Genomic DNA, 23,577 nt, shown 5'->3' on the forward strand with positions numbered 1-23,577 from the left:
GAACCTTTTGTATTACAGTGTATTATGCCTGTCCGTGTAAAACGGACAGGCATTTTATTAGACCTTCCACTGGCAAATACGTTGCAGGGGAGCCCCCTCTGAAACCAATTAGATGCCGCAGTCAACAGCGATCACAGCATCTAGGCCTGGGTTCAGTTTTTTGCAGGATCAAAATCTGCCTCAAAATTCAGTTTGGAACTTTGAGGCAGATTTTCGCTGCGTTTTTCGCCAGCAGCCATTGAGCGCCACGGGTATAAAACGCAGCGAAATACGCTTTCTCTGCCTCCTATTGATGTCAATGGGAGGTCAGAAGCGTAAGCGCCCGAAGATGGGGCATGCCCCTTTTTCCTGCGAGACGGTTCTTCCGCTCATGGGGAAAACCGCCACCGCCTCCTATTAAAATCAATGGGAGGCATTTTCAGCCGTTTTTGGCACGTTTTATGCGTAAAAAAACTCAGTGTGAACTCCCCCTAAGAGGTTAAACGGCCAGAATTAAAGAACTCCGGTCCCGGCAGTGGCTATGCCATAAATGTCTAATTTGGAAATAACCCTTTAAAATGCAATTGTTAAAATGAACTCTAGAGACCCAGCTTGCACAAAAGAATACTTTATTTGCTCTGCAAAAATGAACTCCCAGAACATCCTAGAAATTAAAAAAACGCCCCATAGACCGTACAAACGATTTATTTACAATGTCAGCAGCTAGACTGAAATGGGATCAACATTAAATTTCCATCAAGCACTGTAGAGTTTATTATCTTATACCATCAAGAACAAAATGCAATGCACTTCTTTATAGGTGGACATAAAGGGGTTATCCAGGAAGTGAATATTTTTTTATTAGGGGCTGCAGATGAAAAACCAAAAAGACAATACATACCTATCCTTGCCCCCAGTGATCCGGGCAACAGTCCCGGTGGTTGTTTACATGCACGTAGCATGTGACTGCTGCAGCTAATCAGAGGGCTGAGCGGCTATATGTTGTATTTCTGGGATTATGCTAGAAATAAGATTTGTCACCACACCAGAGCCCTCTGATTGGCTGCCGTGGTTACATGCTACGTGCATATAAAACCACGGGGAGTGCCGCTGGAGCCTCAGTGTTGGATCGCCGGGGGCAAAGATAGGAAAGTACTTATCTTTTGGTTTACTTATTTCATTTGCTACCCCTACTAAAAAAAAAAAAAATTTACTTTCTAGATAACACCTTTAACCTATGATAATTTGACTGCATTTATCTATGTTATAAATCTACTCTACTAAACAACTGAGGAGGAAAAGACCTTTCAGTGCAACGACCTTAGCACTAAGAATTTTCATGCAGGAAAGAAGAAAAAAAAAGTTATTGCCTTTTAATATTTACAGAGCTGAAACCCTTCTGTTGCCAGCATATGACCAAAAAAAAAAAAAAAGCCAGGACATGCCGGCACTGAAACATTTAACAAGGTGGCTATCTATGGGAATCAACTTATGGGGCATATAAATTTACTTCACAACAAAGACTATTCTTGCGAGCTAGAACGAGACCTAGAACTGGCAGCGGAGGAAGGACGTGGCGGTGGAGAAGTTGACCGTTCCTTCCCAACAGATGGGACTGGCGATTTAGATCGGGATCTGGCATCCCCTTTACCATTCTCCCTTGGGGAAGGGGATCTGGAACGGCTATGGGAAAATCTTTCCTGTTTAGTGTTTGACCGACTTCTAGAGCGATTCCTACTGCTTCGTGATAGACTACGAGACCGGTCACGTTCTCCCTTTGACTGACTTCTGGACCTCTCTCTGGAACGTTCCCTATTTCCCTTTGTCTGACTACGAGATCTTTCCCGTGACCGCTCTCTTCTTCCCTTAGACGGACTATGTGATCTCTCACGAGAGTGATCCCTCTTTCCCTTGGATTGACTACGTGATCGTTCTCTGGACTGATCTCTTTTACCCTTAGACTCTCGTTTTCCCTTGGAGCGACTTCGAGAATGTTCCCGCTTGCTCTTTGAACGACTGCTAGATCGATCACGCTTTGATTTGGGACGGCTGCTAGAGCGATCCCGTTCTCCTTTAGAATGACTACGAGACCGCTTGCGTTTTCCCTTGGACCTACTGCGGGATCGAGAGCCATGCTCTGATTTAGGTTTGCTTTCTGAACGGGATTTTCTCTGCTTCGATGGTGATCGATCCTTACTTCTTGACCGAGATTTTGACCTAAAACAAAAGATTGGTACATGAAATTATGCCAACAAATACAACTAAGCAGTATTATTTTAGTAAACTGGCTTGTTCTTAAATTTTATGGCAAAAATCTGTAGACTTAGTGGCAATAAGCCTTATTTTACTAAACATGGGCAATGTCTAACCTTGTCTGACTCTTAGGTGAATGTGAACGACTCCGTTGTACTGGTGAACGAGTGCGGCTTTCCTTAGCTGGAGACCGAGACAGACTTTTCTTAGCAGGGGAACGGGACCGGCTTCTTTTAGCAGGGGAACGGGACCGGCTTCTTTTAGCAGGGGAACGGGACCGGCTTCTTTTAGCAGGGGAACGGGACCGGCTTCTTTTAGCAGGGGAACGGGAAGAGCTTCTTATAGCGGCGGAACGGGAACGACTTCTTTTAATCGGAGAATGGGAATGACTCTTCTTCGCTGGCGAATGAGACCTGCTCCGTTTAGCTGGAGTACGTGAACGGGTCTTTTTCACAGAACGAGAGCGGCTTCTGGATCTGCTATGGCTGCTCCCGCTGCGAGATCTCCTCCTGCTCCTGGATCGTGACCTAGTAAAAAAAAAAACAACATTACATTTATAGCTTACCACGATGGAAAGACAGAAATCTCAACAAACTTTTTCAACAAACTGCTGTTGTCAGGGGAATCTGTTTGGCTAGACATTTTCCCTGCGACAGAAATGTAGTATTACATGACTGCCGTGTAATACTCTTACAGTGCAGCTCTTCGTTTTGGCACAGAATGGGTGTCCCGAGTGGGGACCTCTCCTTTATAACATCCTAATACCTTATAAGGGGAAAACAGGAGTTATGCGCCAACCTCTTTAATTACAAATTTGTTGCTATTCTGAAACTTTTGGCCCCCTAGAGCTGCAGCAGGGATTGGGGTTTGCAGACATCTTTAAAAGGTGATCTTTATGATTTTTTCCTCTAGAACTTGCTGCACAATATTTTCACATCTGAATTTCATCTTTAACATTTACCTTGACCTGCTGCCAGAATAAGACCTCCTGTGACGTGTTTTACTTTCAACCAGGCGAATTTTTCTGCCATTTATCTCAGTGCCATCCAGCTTCTCGAGAGCTCTCTTCATATCAGAGTAGGATCGAAATTCTATCACACCCTCATTGGTATGCTCTTTGTGTGCATCTGCATAGGTAACCTCACCTGCCTGCCTCATGAAATCCTGCCGAGAAATGTAGAGAGTAGGTTCATCGGTCGGAAAATAAAAATAACCACAAATAATAATGTAAACAGCAATGTAGGAAATAAACCAGAACGGTCAACAGAATTAAATGGGTTTTCCCACCAAGAACATTTATCAACTATTCACCAGATAGGAAGAATAGGAAGTTTGGAATCAGTGGGGGTCCCCAGTAGTCATACATTTATCACCCTACTATGATCACAGTGAGGGGCAGTTTGAATGAAGAAGTGGTCATGCAAGCGCTATGCCGCTCCATTCGATGTCTATGTGGACCAGCTGTTTCAGTCAGCCCCTTAGACATCTGATGGAGCCGCAGGGCACATGCATGACTGCCGCTCCATTCAAACTCATTGCAATTGTGCAGTGAAGGGGAATGGGGTGCTCAGTACCCCCGTTGTAGTGATCAATGTGGGTTCCAGCAATTATACATTTATCACCTAACTTGTGGATAGTCGATTTATGTTCTTAGTGGGAAATCCCCTTAAAAGCAGATAGTTTCAGCTAAATGCTAATTTATAAACGCAATTCAGAAGCTTGTAGAACTAATCTACGATACTCACCTTAAGGTCCTGCCAACTGCACCGACTAGAAAGGTTTTCCACAATAAGTCTGAACTCTGTACGTACAGGTGGACCATATTTATCTCTGCCAGATCTTTGGCTCCTGTAGCCACCTTTGCACATAGAAAAAAAGGGTCAGGGCTGCATACCAAATACAAAAGTTATTATCTAACTGTTTTTGGGAGGGCTTTAAAACTAGAGGATGAGATACTTTACATAAAACCTCCTTTGAAGTCGTGATTCTGGCGAGTGATTAGCAGCAGGGATGTTGAGTTACTCACTCCTGCTGTGTTAACAATGGGCATGTTTAAAGAGTGCACTCAGTCAACCTCATCAACATGAAATTTTACAGGATTTAATGACATTACAAGGTTTAACTCATTTACATGCATTTATACATAGCATTTTTTACAAGAGATGCCAGTCACTTCATTACATTAAGGCAGGAGGTATAAGAGAAGCGGCACTTGGAAGCACACGCAAGGGGAGTCACCTAGTCCAGATTAAAGCCGGTTTTGTCTAACCCTTTTAATCCTCACCATCACCCTGCGTCTAATGGCAATAGGCTGCTGTCGTCATGGCTTCCGGTAAGGTCAGCCAAAGGGTCATAGGGCAAGGGTCACACAATGTTTGGAAAGGCCAACCAGGAAAGGCAGTCATCTTAAGCCTCAATGGTCTCAGCCCCCACTGGTCTCTTTCAAATTGAAACATCAAGGACGGTTAAAAAGGATTTTGGAATTCAACATGCAAAAAGGTTAAGAATATACATGTTAAAAAAATACATTCATAATACCACTTTCTTTACCTCCCACATAAGAACTAATGTTTAAGCCCCAAATGACTTCTAGTATTTGAACATTAACATCTGTGATGTCAGAGGCTTAAGTTCACCACTAACACCACAGTAGTCACCTTGTTTCTACTGCATCTTATTTACTGCCCACCATGCTCTTACGAAAAAATAATAATGAAAAAGCATTATGGAAGAGAGCACAGAGCTGAATTGTGGGCTAGAAACACTAAAAACAAAATAAGAGCAGATTAACATAGGTTTCACGCAAGAGCGAGAAGAGCCGTCCACCTAGTTAATCTACAGCAGTAAGGGGGAGTTCACACTGAGTTTTTTTTACGCTAAATGGCGCCAAAAAACGGCCAAAAATGCCTCCCATTAATTTCAATGGGACAGAGGCGTTTTTCCCACGAGCGGAAAAATCGTCTCTCGGGAAAAAGAAGGGACATGCCCTATCTTCGGGCGTTTACACCTCTGACATCAATTGGAGGCAGAGAAAGCGTGTTTCGAGGCGTTTTATGCCGGCAGCGCTCAATGGCCGCGGGCGAAAAACGGTATGCAGGCAGAGTAAAATCTTCCTCAAAATTCCAAATGGAATTTTGAGGCAGATTTTCCTCCTGCAAAAAACTCTGTGAACCCAACGCGGAGTTTGACGAGTTTTTGGACGCGGAAACCGCTCCGAAAATGCCTCCCATTGATTTCAATTGGAGGCTGAGGTGTTCTTTTCCAGCGAGCGGAAAAACCAGCCCGCGGGAGAAAGGGACATGCCCTATCTTCGGGCATTTATGCCTCTGACCTCCCATTGACATCAATGGGAGGCAGAGAAGCGTATTTCGCTGCGGTTTATGCCCACGGTGCTCAATGGCCGCAGGCCAAAAACGCAGCGAAAACCGGCGTGCAGGCAGAGCAAAATCTTCCTCAAAATTCTAAACTGAATTTTGAGGCAGATTTTCCTCATGCAAAAAAACTCTGTGAACCCAACCCAACAAGCAGGCATTTTCCTGTAACCCAAAGCAACGTTGTACAGAACAATGATCTGTAAACAACGACACCATTCTTGTATTCCAACTGTTCAAAATAGAAAACAAAAGTCTATTACAGCAATCAAACCTAAAGTTATATAAGATTCTAAAAGCAACAGCTTATACCCATGTGTCACCAGTTGAAAAGCAGCTGCTGATCCGCTTACAAATGAAAGACCTCTTTTAAGCAACAATGCAAAATCCCAACATTTCTGCAAATAAACTTTCACTACTCAATATTTAAACATTTACCTTGTCTCATTTACATTTGCACAATGCAGCTGGCTTTTAATGTATATACATACTTATATGTTTAAAGGGGTAATCCCAGAATGGATAATCACCCATCCACAGATTCGGTGATAATGGTCTGATCACGTGGGGCCCAAACCCCCCCCTCCTTCCAGTGAGGAGCTTGAATGGATCAGCGGTCAAGCATGTATACTGTCTTTGCATTCCAAGTCCATTGGAATGACGGAAACAGCAGAGTGCAGCGTCTGTTTCCATCAGTCCCATAGACATTGAAGAAAGCAGCAGGCACATGCTTGACCGCAGCACCATTTAAGCTCCTCCTCATTGTGGGAGGGGGTGCAGTGATGAGAAACGGGGGTTCAGAACCTTTGTACTCTCAATCAGTGGGGGCGCCATTAATTCAACAAAAATCACCAATTCTGTGGGTAGGTGACACTTGTCCACTCTGGGACAAACGTTAAAAGCCATGTCCACCTCTGGGGTAATTTTTTTTCTTTTATTGAAATAAGTTTAATGATTGAAATCCACTTTGACCTGATCGGAACAGAGCTTAGAAAAATTGCTAAATAAACGTATTTATATATAATAAAAAAAAAAGTGTACATAGCCTATGTAGTAAATATCCACCCTTGAATACCAAGTTACTAATTCTGTGCCTATTAATTTCTTAATATATATCTTTAGAGCAGGCAGAGCGCCACTTTTCTGATACAAGGCTCCAAATGCCCTACGTAGGTTTAAAACATATTAGAAACCTGCAGCCACCCCAACTGAAGAGTTTAGGGACTTAGGCGGGATTCACACGACCGGGTCGTTCCCGAGCCCGAGTGTTGGCCGGTAAAATCGGCCATTTTGCCCGGCCGGTTTGCATTAAGTTTTGCATCCGTGCCGGGCAGATCCGGACAGTGACATCAGCGGCAACTCCTGAAGGGGAATCCAAATGTATTCGGGGATTCCGCTTCAGGAGTTTCCCCTGATGTCACTGCCCAGATATGGACAGAGACATCAAGCGCTCTGTCCAGGAGCGGAATCCCCGAAAACACGGGGATTCCGCTCCTTCAAGGAGCTAAAGTGCGGCTAGCACATAGCAGAGCGGGGAGATACCTCCCCGCTCTGCTATAGTGGCGTCGCTACAGTAGTAGCAGCCGCAGCAGCTGCTAGCGGCGCCATCGAAGGTGTCACCGGGCCAGGGTGCTTTTAAAACAAGCAGGGGAAGGGAGCCAGCGCAGCGCTCCCTCCACCTGCTGTACACCCCGGCCCTGCCACACAGTGTACAGCGATGCCATTCGTTAGAATGGCATCAACTCCACCTCCTCACATGCACTCTGCGCTGTGAGGAGGAGGAGATAGAGCGCAAGCTCCGGAAAACCCGGCCATCACTCGGGACACATCCCGGTGATGGCCGTGTATTACCCGGCCCCATAGACTTCTATGGGAGCCGGGCGGCCGGGTACCCGGGCGAAGATAGAGCATGTTCAATTTTTTGACGGCCGGGTTTCCCGGCCGTCAAAAAAATCGGTCATGTGAATAGCCCCATTAGGGGTCTATTATTCCTAATGCAGCCGGGTGCCGGCCGATTTATGAACGGCCGGCACCCGGCCGGGAAACCCTGCCGTGTGAATGAGGCCTTAGTGCATACTGTTATACATGGAATCTAAGTATTCCCAGCTTATGAAGGGACGGTATATCGATAGGCTGTGCCATTACTTTATAATCGGTGGTGGTCCGAGCTCTGGGAAGCTCAACACTCATTAAGGCCCCATGCACACGACCGTAAAAAATCTCTATAATTGCATACCGTTATACGTCCGCAATTACGGACCCGTTCAGTTCTATTGGCTGCAGACCCCTTTCCGTATCACTACGGATAGGTGTCCGTGCCGTAGAACTGTGGAAGGAATTATGGAGCATGTCCTATTTTACTTTGTATGGGAGAACGGACCAATTACGGGCACAGCTGTGTGCATGAGGCCTTAGTTGGCAGCGGTCCGATCGGCCTGCTTATTTCATTAAAGAGACTCTGTCACCACATTATAAGTGCCTTATCTCCTACATAAGGAGATGGGCGCTATAATGTAGGTGACCGTAATGCTTATTTAAAAAAACCGATCTGTTTTCACCACTTTATTAGCGATTTTAGATTTATGCTAATGAGTTGCTTAATGCCCAAGTGGGCGTGTTTTTACTTTAGACCAAGTGGGCGTTGTACAGAGTATATGACGCTGACCAATCAGTTACCAATCAGCATCATGCACTCCTCTCCATTCATTTAGTCAGCGCATAGGGATCCTTTTAGATCACTATGTGCTGTCTTATACTAACACATTAACGATACTGAAGTGTTTAGACAGTGAATAGACATTCCACGGGATGTCTATTCACAATCTCTGCACTTCATTAACGCAGGGATTGTAAATAGACATCCCGTGGAATGTCTATTCACCTCGGTATCGTTAATGTGTTAGTATAAGACAGCGCATAGCGATCTAAAAGGATCCCTATGCGCTGACTAAATGAACGGAGAGGAGTGCATGATGCTGATTGGTCAGCGTCATACACTCCTGTACAACGCCCACTTGGTCATTAAGCAACTCATTAGCATAAATCTAAAATCGCTAATAAAGTGGTGAAAATAGATCGTTTTTTTAAATAAAAAGTATTACTGTCACCTACATTATAGCGCCGATCTCCTTATGTGGTGAGAGAGCCTCTTTAAGGAGAGGGGAATAAGCTACTGCCACTATTGGCAGCAACTATGTCACTGAGCAACATAGGATCAGATATAATGAAATATAACACATCCAATTATCTCCCAAGCAGACTTTACGGAAATGTTGGGCAGTCCTCATTTACATTAATCAGCACAGAATTTTAGACTTAAAAATTACATGATAAAAAGGTGGAAATTCACCTTAAGGGGGTTGTACCAGAATCTATAATTATCACTTATCCACAGGATAGGCGATAATAGTCTGATCACTGGGACCCCCAAGAAGATCTTAAACCCCCGTTCATCCTTAGTACCCCCCCCAAAGAGGACATTTAATAGTTGCACTCAAGCATATGCGCTGCTACCTTATTCAAAGTCGATGGAATGACATAAAAAGCAGATTACAGCGCTTGGTTGTTTCAGTCAGACCCATAGACATTGAATGGAGCATGGTGAACAAGCACAAACGCCGCTCTAGTCAAGCTGCTCCTCACTGCAGGTGTGCAGCGAGTAGGAACAGGGTGTTCTGGACCACTGTTCTCTCGATTGGTGGGGGTCCTAGCTTGTAGATAGTTGATCAATCTAGATTCTTTTAATACCCCTTTAAAGCACAATTACAGGAAAAATGTGACTTCTGACCATGGATCTTTTCACCCCTTCTGCAGACAAACCAGCCTCCATGCCTGTGTTTTGTTTTTTCTTTCACTTTTCCTCTAAAGTGGCACCTGATCAAAAAGCACTTTGGTAGACCATAGGTCATATGACACCCTACATACGCTGTGTATATTGTGTAAGAGCATGGAGCATGTCATAGGATACAATGTCTTGCCGGCCTACTGGATTAGTGCATGATGAAGAGGAAAAGCTGGGGCAGTTTTTAAAACTGCATGCACAAGGCAGAGGTTGGTAAAGGTAGATGAGCAGAAGTCCAAATCGCGCCTTTTAGGAGTATGAGCTGTTGCTTTAATAAGTCAATGCTACACACGGACTTAATGCACTATATTTTGTTATACAGCATAAAATGCCAATCAACATTATCTAGGACCACCCCCCCCCCCCTCCCGACCCCAATAGAGCTGCTACCAAAAAATGCTTTGCTTACTGCGACTTCCAAAGCTGAATCCATCTCTGTCCCGACGTGGCCCTCGGGCATGCTCTACAATCACACGCTCTCCACAAAGGTCTTTCCCATTTAGCTCATATACGGCATCGTCAGCATCACGCGAGTCTTCAAACTCTACAAAGCCATATCTAAAATAATAAACAATTTTCATTGTGTTAAGCAATGAACAATTTCCAAGACCTATCACAGTTGGAAAATAAACTCAATCAAGAAGTATAAAGATTTAGCAGTCATGTAAACAGGTTTGTTCCAATTCTCCCGATTAATGCAACCTGTCAAAGTAGAAATAACTTGAAATCTGTCATTAACCCACAACTGGTCTCCGAAGCTTAACCCCTTAACGACAACCGACGTACTATTTAAGGACTTAACACAACACAACATACTAGTATGTTGTGTTGCTGGTGCGCGCTCAGAAGCTGAGCCTGCGCCATCGCCAGGTTAACCCCTTAGATGCAGCGCTCAAAAGCAAGCGCTGCATCCAAGGGGTTTACTAGCAGATCGGAACCCCGCAATGGAATCGCGGGATTCCGATAGCTGCTCTGGCAGAACAGAGGCCTAACAATGGCCTCCTGTCTGCAAAGTACGGAAGCATTTTAGGTCCCGTCTGGAGGCTTATTTTTGCGGGAGGAGTTGTAGTTTCTTTTGGTACCATTTATAGTTCCACATAATGAACTAGGAAACTGAAAAAAAAAAAACAGAAGTTCGAAAAAAAACAAAACCGATTCCTTAATTGTGTTTTTTCGGCTTTCACCGTGCAGTAAAAACGAAAACATCTTTATTCTGTGGCTCAATACGATTACGGTGGCACAAAATGTATATCGTTTTTTTTTTTATATTTTACTACTTTTAATAGACTGTTTAAAAAAAAAAAAAAAAAAAGTATTTTGTGACGCCACATTCTGAGAGCCATAACTTTTTTATTTTTTCACCGATTGAGCCATGTGTGGGCTTATTTTTGGTACGTATAAATTTTTGATCACATTCTTTGAGAGCGAAAGTGACCAAAAAACAGCAATTTTGGCGTTCTACATTTTTCTTTTTTACGGCGTTCACATTAAATAGCGCTATATTTTAATAGTTCAGACTTTTACGGACGCAGCAATATCAATTTGTTTACTTTTTACATTATTTTAGGGGGAATATGACTAAAGTTTTTTTTTTTTACTTTTAATATTTTTTTTCACTACTAAAAACTGTAATTAGGCCCCTGGGCTGCCATAACCGTAGTCACCACTCCCATCTCAGAGGAGCGATGAGCTGTCGGTAGGGGCCGCCCCCCACTTTTCGACGCCTCATATGCTGTGGTCGCGATTGACCGCAGCATTTGAGGGGTTAAACAGCCAAGAACAGTGCGATCGCTGCTCCCGGCTGTCCGCTGTAAGATACAGCAGACACCTGCAGTATATGGAGTGCGATCCAAACATCACCCCCACCCCACACACACACACACCTGGACGTAATAGCACGTCTGGGTGCGCAAAGGGGTTAAGGTTTAAAATAGGCTGGTCATTAAAGGGTTACTATTTATTGATTTATTTGCTAAATTGTCTTGCACGTGAATTTGCATATAAAAATCACTGCTGTGATGTAATTTCCCCCATATAAACCACATGTTGCACTTTATTGCTTGAGAAAGACCCACGTTGGGGGTCGAAACGTTGCTATACATTATACGTCGCTATCTTATGGCAAAATAAAAGTTGTTGACACCTTTTTTGATACCTTGAAACAACGCGCGCTGCAGTCTATTTTCTTGTACTTGCATTGAAGTTGGATTGGCTAAGACTCGACACGGCTTGCACCAGATGGAAACTTTTCCTGATAAAACGATTTACATGAGTTTGGGACTGTGATGTGCTGCTGATTTTTTTCTTACGATTGGACACCATTTATCAGTGAGACACTGGCCACACATCTGCAGATTATTTATTTAAGGGATTATACCCTGATGTACTCCGCACAGCTTACATATACCCTGATGTACTCCTCACAGCTTACATATACCCTGATGTACTCCTCACAGCTTACATATATCCTGATGTACTCTGCACAGCTTACATATATCCTGATGTACTCCGCCCAGCTTACATATACCCTGATGCACTCCGCCCAGCTTACATATACCCTGATGTACTCCGCACAGCTTACATATACCCTGATGTACTCCGCACAGCTTACATATACCCTGATGTACTCCGCACAGCTTACATATACCCTGATGTACTCCGCACAGCTTACATATACCCTGATGTACTCCGCACAGCTTACATATACCCTGATGTACTCCGCACAGCTTACATATACCCTGATGTACTCCGCACAGCTTACATATACCCTGATGTACTCCGCCCAGTTTACATATACCCTGATGTACTCCGCACAGCTTACATATACCCTGATGTACTCCGCCCAGTTTACATATATCCTGATGTACTCCGCACAGCTTACATATACCCTGATGTACTCCGCCCAGTTTACATATATCCTGATGTACTCCTCACAGATTACATATACCCTGATGTACTCCTCAGTTTACATATACCCTGATGTACTCCGCACAGCTTACATATACCCTGATGTACTCCGCACAGCTTACATATACCCTGATGTACTCCGCACAGCTTACATATACCCTGATGTACTCCTCACAGCTTACATATACCCTTATGTACTCCGCACAGCTTACATATACCCTGATGTACTCCGCACAGCTTACATATACCCTGATGTACTCCGCACAGCTTACATATACCCTGATGTACTCCTCACAGCTTACATATACCCTTATGTACTCCGCACAGCTTACATATACCCTGATGTACTCCGCACAGCTTACATATACCCTGATGTACTCCGCACAGCTTACATATACCCTGATGTACTCCGCACAGCTTACATATACCCTGATGTACTCCGCACAGCTTACATATACCCTGATGTACTCCGCCCAGTTTACATATATCCTCATGTACTCCGCAGATTACATATACCCTGATGTACTCCGCACAGCTTACATATACCCTGATGTACTCCGCACAGCTTACATATACCGTTAAATGCTGCGGTCAATAGCGATCACAGCATTTAAATTGTTAGAAAGAGGGGGGCGAGGGCAATGGTTGCTATGGCTGCCTGGGGCCTAATGAAGGCCACCAGGTCTGCCATCTTTGTGCACCTATTAAGCCCTGTTGTTTTTTTATGTAAAAATAAATAAATTTAAAATTAAAAGTATCGCCGCGTCCGTAAAAGTCTTAACTATTACAATAAATTATTATTTAACCCGCACGGTGAACGATGGAAAAATAAATACATTTGTAAACGCCAGAATGTCTATTTTTTGGTCACCTCATCTCCCACAAAAAATGAAATAAAAAGTGATCAAAACGTTGTATGTACACCAAAATGGTATTAAAAACTACAGCTTATCCCGCAAAAAATAAGTTATGGCTCTCGGAATTTGGCGACAAAATAGAATTCTTTTTTTACACTTCGGTTTTTACTTGTAAAAGTAGTAAAATATAGAAAAAACTATATATATTTGGTATCGCCGTAATCGTATTGACCCACAGAATAAAGTTAAAGAGGCTCTGTCACCAGAATCTCAAATCCCTATCTCCTATTGCATGTCATCGGCGCTGCAATGTAGATAACAGTAACGTTGTTTTTTTTTAAAAAAAGTTATGAGCTATTTTATATATATATATATATGCAAATGAGGTTTGAAATGGACAACTGGGCGTGTTTTTTTTCGTTCTGTCCAACTGGGTCGTGTATTGTGTTTTTAACTGGGCGTGTTTACGTGTATGACGCTGACCAATCAGTGACCAGTCAGCATCATACACTCATCTCCATTCATTTACACAGCAGCGATGTGCAGCCACATAAACAGAGATTAACGTTAACCCCTTAGTGACCAGCCCATTTTAGGCCTTAATGACCAAGCTATTTTATTCGTTTTTCTATAGTCGCATTCAAAGAGCTATAACTGTTTTATTTTTTCGCCTACATAGCTGTATGAGGGCTTGTTTTTTGCGGGATTAGTTGTGCTTTTTAATAGCACCATTTTTGGGTACATATAATTTTTATATTAACTTTTATTAACCTTTTTGGGGGGGGGATTATAAAAAAAACCTGAAATTCTGCCATTGTTCTATGCGTTTTTAAATTGACGCCGTTCACTATGCGATGTAAATAACATGTTACCTTTATTCTATGGGTCGGTACGATTACGGCGATACCACATATGTAGAGGTTTTTTTTGTTTTACGACTTTTGCACAATAAAAACACTTTTGAACTAAAATGATTTGTTTTTGCATCGTCGCTTTCCAAGAGCCGTAATTTTTTTATTTTTCCATCAATGTAGTGATTTTTTGGGCTTGTTTTCTGCGGGACAAGACGTAGTTTTGAATGGTACTGTTTTGGGGTGCATGGGACTTATTGATTCATTTTTATTATGACTTTTTTGGGGGGCCACGGAAAAAAATTGCAATTTCGCCATGGTTTTTTGTGTTTTTTTTTATGGTGTTCACCTTGCGGTTTAAATGACATATTAACTTTATTAATGGAGTCATTACGGTCGCGGCGATACCACATGTGTACTTTTTTTTTTTTTTTTTACACTTTTACTAAAGTAAACCACTTTTTATGGAAAAAAATGATTTTATTTATTTTTTTACTGTACTTTTTATTAATAATCTTTATTTCACTTTGATGACTTATTTTATTAGTCCCACTAGAGGACTTTACTGTGCGATCTTCCGATCGCTGCTATAATGCTCTGGTATACTTCGTATACCAGAGCATTATTGCCTGTCAGTGTAAATCTGACAGGCAATCTGTTAGGACGTGCCTCCGGCGCGTCCTAACAGGCATATATCCAGGGCAGACCTGGGGGCTTTTATCAAGCCCCCAGCTGCCATGACACCCCATCGGAGACCCGCGATTGCATTCGCGGGCCGCCGATGGGTGACAGAGAGAGCTCACTCCCTTTGTAAACAAAGTTAAATGCCGCGGTCGCTATTGACGGCGGCATTTAACGGGTTAAACGGCCGCGATCGAAGTAAACTTCGATCGCGGGCGTTGGAGCAGGAGCTCAGCTGTCATCAGACAGCAGAGCAGAGCCCCGGCTCCAGCCTGCACGGGAGACCCGTGCAGGACTTAGACTAGGCTGACGTGAAAAGGCGTCAGCCTAGCCTAAAGCCCATTAGTGGCTCACGTGAAAAGGCGTATTGGTGGTCACTAAGGGGTTAATCAAGTGTCCTGATAATGAATACACATGACAATCCAGCCTGGACGTCATGTGTATTCAGAATCCTGACACTTCTGAATCTTTTCTTTGAGATTTCTAGCAAGGGAAACAAAATCTCGCGAGATTACGGCTCCCGTTCGCATTCTCTATGGGGTCGTATGTGCCGTAACCCATCTCTGTATGTGTCGTTAATCGACACATACAGAGATGATAAAAAAATGGCAGCCCCATAGAGAAGTAAAAGAAAATAAATAAATAAGTAGAACACAAATAAATAACATTTATTTTAATATCAAAGCATTATAAAAAAAAAAAAAAAATTCATGACACCTTCCCTTTAAAGGGAACCTGTCACCAGCATTTTAGCTATAAAGCCAGCAATACCTGGTGAAAGTGGGTGAAAAATCATTGTCATCTAAGGTATAAATATGTTCTAAGTAAGCTCTGTAGCTTTAGTATTCCGTTTTTCAGTGGTCCCACACCGTATGCAAATGAGCAGAAAAGAGTCAAATCTTCATCTGAAGAGTCAGATTTTCATTCCTCCAGCGTCTCAGAGTGGACTCCACCTCCTTTTTGATTGACAGCTCCTTAGCCAGTCAGGGCCAGACAGGTGGCAACGGTGGGCGGGGTTAAGAAGCTGCATCCCAGAGGGAAAAATAATTACCATAAAAGGCGGGAAGAGTTTAAACGACGTTATTTACAGACAGAGGAGGACTTCAGGAAAGAAGAGAACAGGAACGAACTCTGGACAGCTGCGGCCATTGAGGGGTCAGGCGAGTTTAACAGGTAAGATGTTGATGACAGGATCCCTTTAAAGAGACTCTGTCACCACATTATAAGTGCTCTGTCTCCTATATAAGGAGATCGGCGCTATAATGTAGGTGACAGCAGTGCTTTATATTTCGAAAAACGATCTATTTTAAACCATTTTGAGCGATTTTTAGATTTATGCTAATGAGTTTCTTAATGCCCAAGTGGGTGTGTTTTTACTTTAGACCAAAGGGGGCGTTGTACAGAGGAGTGTATGACGCTGACCAATCAGCGTCATACACTCCTCTCCATTCATTTACACTGCACTAGCGATATAGTTGTATTGTTATGTGCAGCCTCATACACTAAGGCGGGATTCACACGACCGGGTCGGGTCCGAGCCCGAGTGCCGGCCGGTAAAATCGGCCATTCTGCCCGGCCGGTTTGCATAAAGTTATGCATCCGTGCCGGGCCGGGCAGATCCGGACAGTGACATCAGCGGCAGCTCCTGAAGGGGAATCCCCATGTGTTCAGGGATTCCGCTTCAGGAGTTTCCCCTGATGTCACTGCCCAGATATGGACAGAGACATCAAGCGCTCTGTCCAGGAGCGGAATCCCCGAACACACGGGGATTCCGCTCCTTCAAGGAGCTAAAGTGCGGCTAGCACATAGCAGAGCGGGGAGATACCTCCCCGCTCTGCTATAGTGGCGTCGCTGCAGTAGTAGCAGCCGCAGCAGCTGCTGCTACTAGCGGCGCCATCTAAGGTGTCGCCGAGCCAGGGTGCTTTTAACAAGCAGGGGAAGGGAGCCAGCGCAGCGCTCCCTCCACCTGCTGTACACCCCGGCCCTGCAACACAGTGTGCAGCGATGCCATTCGTCAGAATGGCATCAACTCCTCCTCCTCACATGCACTCTGCGCTGTGAGGAGGAGGAGATAGAGCGCAAGCCACGGGAAACCCGGCCATCACTCGGAACACATTCCGGTGATGGCCGTGTAATACCCGGCCCCATAGACTTCTATGGGAGCCGGGCGGCCGGGTGCCCGGGCAAAGATAGAGCATGTCCTATTTTTTGACGGCCGGATTTTCCGGCCGTCAAAAAATCGGTCGTGTGAATAGCCCCATTAGGGGTCTATCATTCCTAATGCAGCCGGGTGCCGGCCGATTTATGAACGGCCGGCACCCGGACGGGAAACCCTGCCGTGTGAATGAGGCCTAACATTACTGCAGTGTCCTGATAATGAATATACATCACTACCAGCCTGGACGTGATGTGTATTCAGAATACTGACATGTCTGTAGCTTCTCTGTGAGATTCCAGCAAGCAAGGCAAGCGTAATCTCACGAGATTACAATGTAACCTGTCATTTCAAAAGAGATTACGCTTGCCTTGCTGGAATCTCACAGAAGTGTCAGGATTCTGAGTACACATGACGTCCAGGCTGGATGGTAATGTGTATTCATTATCAGGACACTAGTAATGTTAGGGTTTGTGTATGTGGCTGCACATAGCGATATAACTATATCGCTAGTGCATTGTAAATGAATGGAGAAGAGTGCATGATGCCCACTTGGTCTAAAGTAAAAACACGCCCACTTGGGCATTAAGAAACTCATTAGCATAAAGCTAAAAATCGCTCATAAAGTGGTTTAAAATAGTAATGCTTTTTATTTAGAAAAACGATCATTATGTTATGTGGTGACAAAGCCTCTTTAACTGGGGCTAGAGGAAATACATAGTATTTTTTTTTTAAAATGCTTTGATTGACATACCATAATAAAATTTCAATGAAAAAAAAATAAGGGAAATCTAAATAAAAAAAAAAAAAGAGTAGACGTAAACCCCCCCCCCCAAAATAAACCGCCAGTCATTTTCATAATGCTAGCCCTGACCATGTATTTTTTAGGATAACAGTTACCAGAAAGTTTTTCTTTTTCAAACTAGAATCCTAGAAATTAGACCCCACCACAAAAATTGCGTAAAAAAATAAGCAGCCTCCATTGTTCACTAAATAAAGTTGCAAAAAATCACATTACTATCCCAGCAAAGCTATAACCGTGTAACGGGAGCTAAAAACTGCTGAACAGTGCCTGGTCCTGAGGGCTCCAAACTGCCCGGTCTGGTGAGATTCAGGGGGCGCTTGAATCTCATGGAGGGGGGTCAGTTTAAAATTGACATGGAGATGGACAGAGCTGGTTAGTGCATAGACATTGAGCCTTGTAGCGGAACTGGAAACATCTCTGGGGACTCCATTATTCACTGAAGGGGAAACCCCACACACCCGCACCATGTGAGGAATGATCCGTTATGTCAGAAAAAAAACAATTCACTTCTATTCCGCATTTACTGACTGCACAAAATAATTCCGATAGAATAGAGCAGGCGGTCATCTCGTCATGCTCCATGCCTGACGTCACAGAATGCCGCGGCCTTCATTATGAGCTTCTACGTCACGAACTCCATGTTTAGTTACACGCTGCACAATTCCTCCACAGCCATGTCGCGTCTCTACTTCACCCGTGCCCGTACATCAGCGCAACAAAATGGCGGCCATGGACTTTGTTCGTCGGTGAAGTAGCACGCGTAGCGGGCATCACAATTACATTTCCTCACATTATCAGCGCGGGCCCCAAGCCGTAGCTGCAAACATGACGCGCTGTGCAACATTAAAAAAATAAATCATCCGGCCCTTACCCATTTTTCAAATCGACCTCCAGTAGTTTTCCGTAGCCTCCGAAAAACCTTTGTATGTCTTTCTCCCGGACATGATAACTCAGCCTTCCGATGTACACACGCGGCATGACGCTGCTGAAGAAGATGGCGGCCTCAGCTCTACAGCAGAGTGACGCGAGAAAAGCGGGAGGAAAGCTTTATAAACTATGTAGGCGTGGTTAAAGAAAAAGGCGGGAGAACGCATGCGTAGTTTGGCCGCAGAGTGAGGAAGGGACGTTCTCCTCTGCTGGTGTGAACACGTGCGTGTCTGGCCCAGCGTTCTAGTTACTATACTGTTATGGAAGACGTTTGTATAGCCTGATGGGCTATGGTGTCATGAAAAATACCAAACATATTTTTTTTTTTAACATAGGATTTTTAGGCAAATTGACTATCCCATAAACAAAGCAATTTATCAGATAAATACTTAGATACTCTAATAATATGTACGTAAAATCCACATTAAGGCCTTATTTACACGAGCCTGGCGCATCTCGGACGTGAAAAACGATCGTTTTTTACGGCCGAGGTGCATCCGCGCTGTGCGCTGCGGGAGGCAACGTCTCACATCCCGCATAGATGAGAGTCTATGGAGGGATGTGTGACGTGTGAAAAAATAGGACATGTCCTATTTTCTCACGGACCCTTCACACGGTCTGTTGAAACAACGGCTGCGTGAACGGCCACATTGAATTACATAGGTCCGTGGGACGGCCGCAGTTTCCACGGCCGTCACACGGAGGTTTAACACATTCGTGTGAATAAAGCTTTAGTTTGGTAAAGGCTCACAGGCCCTATTATAGCTCTGCTTTGTAAGGCGCTGTAATATGGCTGCCGTATAGGTGCACGAGCCCTCTACTGTACCTCTGGATGATTCTGATTTCTTGCAAAGACACATGGAGGGTTTTTGTTATGAATCAGATGGAAAAAAATTTGGCATCCTCCATTGGACTCTGTTGGAGCCTGTAGCGATCTAATGTCTAAATTTCCCCTATATGTCTCCATGGTAACAGACACTCAAACCCAAAGTAGTGTGATCTTGCAGTCATACTTCCTTCCATTTGTCCCCTACGCTGCTAAGGCCTCGTTCACATCTGCGTTGGGGTCCCGTTCTGACGTTCTGTCGGAGCTTTCCTTCAGAACGGGACCCTGAACAGACACAAACTGACACAGTTTCCGTTTCCATCACCATTGATTTCAATGTACAGAGTCCAAAGAAATGTCAGACGCACAGCCCCAGTAGAATGTGGGTGCAAGCCCGTCTGGGTCATGACCATAAGACCCAAAAACCAGTAGATCCAAAGAATCAGGCAGCACTCCAAGGGTGAGAAAGGCTCTTGTGTTGAGCTGAAACGTTGCACTTATGGACCAATAAAACACCACCACTTTTTTTGCCTATACCTTGGAGTGCTGTCTGATTCTTTGGATCCATTTATTTCTATGGTGACGGATCGGGCGCCCATGGTTTCCATTTGTCTCTGTTGTGCAACGGACCCGTCGTTTTGCCGGAAGCAATAGCGTAGTCGACTAGTGCACAACAGAGACAAATGGAAACCATGGGCGCTGGATCCGTCACCATTGAAATCAATGGTGATGGAAACGGAAACCCCTGATTTCCGTTTGTGTCAGTCAGGGCTTCGTTCCGTTTGAACACAGCCAAAACGTACTGATTCCAAGTGTGTTGGTGCCGTCAACGGAGACCGCTAACATGCCCCCAATTATACGGACGATGCCAACTTTCTACATAAACTACATCATACACTTTTACTTGGGGTGGTTTTGGGGTTAGTCATCCTCCTGGTGGTCCGGAGTGGTTTTGCAGTAAATATCAAATATATTCCTGCAGGCTTATGGTGCTTTAGTGGTTAACACTTCACCAGCTATTGTGATTATATTATTATATTGTTTAAGATGGTGCAGGGGTTAGTAGTGGTCTTAGGCACTACTTATACCGTAGTTACATTTCCAGAATTTTTATAAAGGTCTTGTCTTTTTATATATATATATATATATATATATATATATATATATATATATGTGTCTGTCTGTCTTTCTGCAGCTGCCACTAGGAGGAGCTTACTTCATAGGGATTTTTAACCCCTTCCCGACGTGTGACAGATACTTACGTCATGTCCGGGTAGGGGAAGTATGGAGTGTCTCAAGGGCTGGGCCCCCTCCATATAACTGGTGTCGGCTGTATGTTACAACCGACAGACACTTCACTGTAAGGGTATGTGCACACACACTAATTACGTCCGTAATTTACGGACGTAATTCGGCCGCAAGTCCCGGACCGAACACAGTGCAGGGAGCCGGGCTCCTAGCATCATAGTTATATACGATGCTAGGAGTCCCTGCCTCTCTGCAGGACAACTGTCCCGTACTGTAATCATGTTTTCAGTACGGGACAGTAGTTTCACGGAGAGGCAGGGACTCCTAGCATCGTACATATGTATGATGCTAGGAGCCCGGCTCCCTGCAGTGTGTTCGGTCCGGTACTTGCGGCCGAAATACGTCCGTCAATTACGGACGTAATTAGTGTGTGTGCACATACCCCTAACAAACGATCCCGCTCATTTAACCCCTTAGATGCCGTGGTCAATAGCGATCTTAATAGAAGCCCTTCAGAAAGATGATATCTTTAATACATTAGTATCGCTGGTTCAAGTCCCCTAGGGAGACTAATAAAAAAGTAGAAATCAGTTGAATAAAGTTTTTTTTACGTACAATATTAAAAGTAAAAAAAAACTTTTACCATTTTCCTCCTAAAGCATTGTAAAGAAAAAAAAAAGAGAAATAATTGGTATTGCCGTATCCGCAAAAGTCTGAACCATTACAATATAAATAAAGTGTCGTGTCAATACACTTGCACGTAAAACACGCCAAATGTTGCCGTAGTCAATAGGAGTCCTAAATATGCGCCAAAAAACGTGCAAAAAGCGCACACAAAATGCATAAAAAAACGCGAAAAAAGCATCAAACGCATGATTAAGCCTCCAATTTACATCAATGGGAAAGCGAACTGTTAGTTTTTACGCAAGCGTTTAAAAAAAACTTTGGCGTAAAAAAGAAGCATTGGATCAATTCTTTGGTGCATAAAATGCGCCAAATGTTCCCAGAGTCAGTAGGAGTCCCAACTACGCGCCCAAAGACTTGCAAAAAGAGCACATAAACCCCCCCCCCCCCACCAAAAAAAAAAGGAATTGTGCATGGCCCCATAGAAATGAATGGGTCAGTGTGCTATCCGTTAAAAAAACGGATAGCACACTGAAGCATTTCACTGAAGTGCGCTTGAGGCCTAACTTTATTTTTTTTGTAGGTTCCGCTGGACCTATTGGACTATGTCGTAGATTCAGTGGACTACAGCGATGATCTACGGTTTTTGTTTAAATAAAATGGTTAACGGGGATTGTGTGGGGGAGTTTTTATTTCAAAAAAATATTTTCTTATGTCTGTGTTTTTTTAATACTTTATTAGCACCTTAGTAATTACAGTTGTCTGTTTGACGACGTCCATTACTAAGGCAGGGCTTGGTGTTAGCCAGTAACAAGGCTGGTACTAACCCCCCATTATTACCCTGGTACCCACCACCACCAGGGGTATCGGGAAGAGCCAGATACGATCCAGTACCCAACCATCTGTAGTGATGGTCGGGTACTGGGGCGGCTGTGGACTGGTATTATGAGGCTGGGAAGGGCCAAAAACAGTAGCCCTTCCCACCCTGGTAATTCTAGGCTGCTGCTGTTGTGTTGTATCTGTCTGGTTATGAAAATGGGAGGGACCCCACATCATTATTGATTTTTTTTTTTTTTTAAATGACGTGGGGTTCCCCCCATTTTCATAACCAGCCTGATACAACACAGCAACAGCAGGCTAACATTACAAGGGTGGCGGTCTATACCGGGGAATAATGGGGGTTAGTTGCAGCCTTTTTACTGGCTCACACTAAGCTCCGCCTTAGTAATGGACGTTGTCAAACAGACAACTGCCATTATCCAGGTGCTAATAAAGTATTAAAAAAACACAGTGATCGCAGGGCACAAAAGTTAGAAGATGTCTGTGATTGACCCTGGTTATTTAAGCCATTCAGCACTGCGATCACTGATGATAGTGGTGCTGACCAAGGGAGGGGGTCCCTTTGTCATTTCACCGCCAGCCCTGGCATTGTGATCACCTGGGTAAACAATTTTATACTGTCAGCCTTGGGCCTAGAAAAGAGGCTAAGGCTATGTGCACACGATAAGTGGATTTTACGTCTGAAAAGACAGACTGTTTTCAGGAGAAAACAGCTGCGTCGTTTCAGACGTAAAAGCTCCTCCTCGTATTATCCGAGGCGTCTTTGACGCCCGTAATCTTGAGCTGCTCTTCATTGACTTCAATGAAGAACGGCTCAAATTACGTTGCAAAGAACTGTCCTGCACTTCTTTGACGAGGCAGTCATTTTACACGTCGTCGTTTGACAGCTGTCAAACGACGACGCGTAAATTACTGGTCGTCGGCACCGTACGTCGGCAAACCCATTCACATGAATGGGCAGATGTTTGCCGACGTATTGTAGCCGTATTTTCAGGCGTAAATCAAGGCATAATACGCCTCGTTTACGCCTGAAAATAGGTCGTGTGAACCCAGCCTGACAGTATAAAAGGTTGTTACAGTTAAAATCTTCAGATGCCAGAATGTCTGCAGCAAAATTTCACCTTTTGGAGTGACACATTTCAAAAGGTAAATTTTTGAGGTTTTTTTTTGTTTTATTCTTTAGCTAAACATTTGTTTTCCGTTTTTGCGGCATAGGTGGTGCTTTAATGTGGTACCAGGAGGTGGCCTTCTCTTCCTATCAGCGTATTTCTTCACCTGTGCCACAGCCTGCAAGATCGCTGACTTAGGCCTCATTTACACGAGCATGTGCGTTTTGCGCGCGCAAAAAACGCAGCGTTTTGTGTGCGCAAAAGGCACTTGACAGCTCCGTGTGTCATCCGTGTATGATGCGC

General features: G+C 44.0%; 1 protein-coding gene across 1 annotated transcript; it reads right to left on the bottom strand.

The window, feature by feature from the left end:
• Positions 1-591: 591 nt before the first annotated feature.
• Positions 592-18,732, bottom strand: SRSF6 (serine and arginine rich splicing factor 6). The gene is made up of 6 exons (XM_075845898.1): positions 18,572-18,732; positions 9,854-10,002; positions 3,978-4,090; positions 3,194-3,396; positions 2,349-2,759; positions 592-2,196 (listed from the first exon to the last, which is right to left on the bottom strand). The coding sequence occupies exons 1-6, from the start codon at positions 18,676-18,678 to the stop codon at positions 1,503-1,505; spliced, it is 1,677 nt and encodes a 558-aa protein (XP_075702013.1). The 5' UTR covers positions 18,679-18,732; the 3' UTR covers positions 592-1,502.
• Positions 18,733-23,577: the final 4,845 nt, after the last annotated feature.

This window comes from Rhinoderma darwinii, chromosome 13 (assembly GCF_050947455.1).
Source record: "Rhinoderma darwinii isolate aRhiDar2 chromosome 13, aRhiDar2.hap1, whole genome shotgun sequence".
Lineage (NCBI taxonomy): Eukaryota > Metazoa > Chordata > Amphibia > Anura > Rhinodermatidae > Rhinoderma > Rhinoderma darwinii.

Coding starts and splice junctions, on each gene's coding strand:
- SRSF6 (XM_075845898.1), bottom strand. CDS start 18,678: ATGCCGCGTGTGTACATCGGAAGGCTGAGTTATCATGTCCGGGAGAAA. Junction 3,397..3,977: donor GCAGTTGGCAGGACCTTAAG/GTGAGTATCGTA, acceptor ATTTCTCGGCAG/GATTTCATGAGGCAGGCAGG. Junction 2,760..3,193: donor TATTCTGGCAGCAGGTCAAG/GTAAATGTTAAA, acceptor TTTTTTTACTAG/GTCACGATCCAGGAGCAGGA.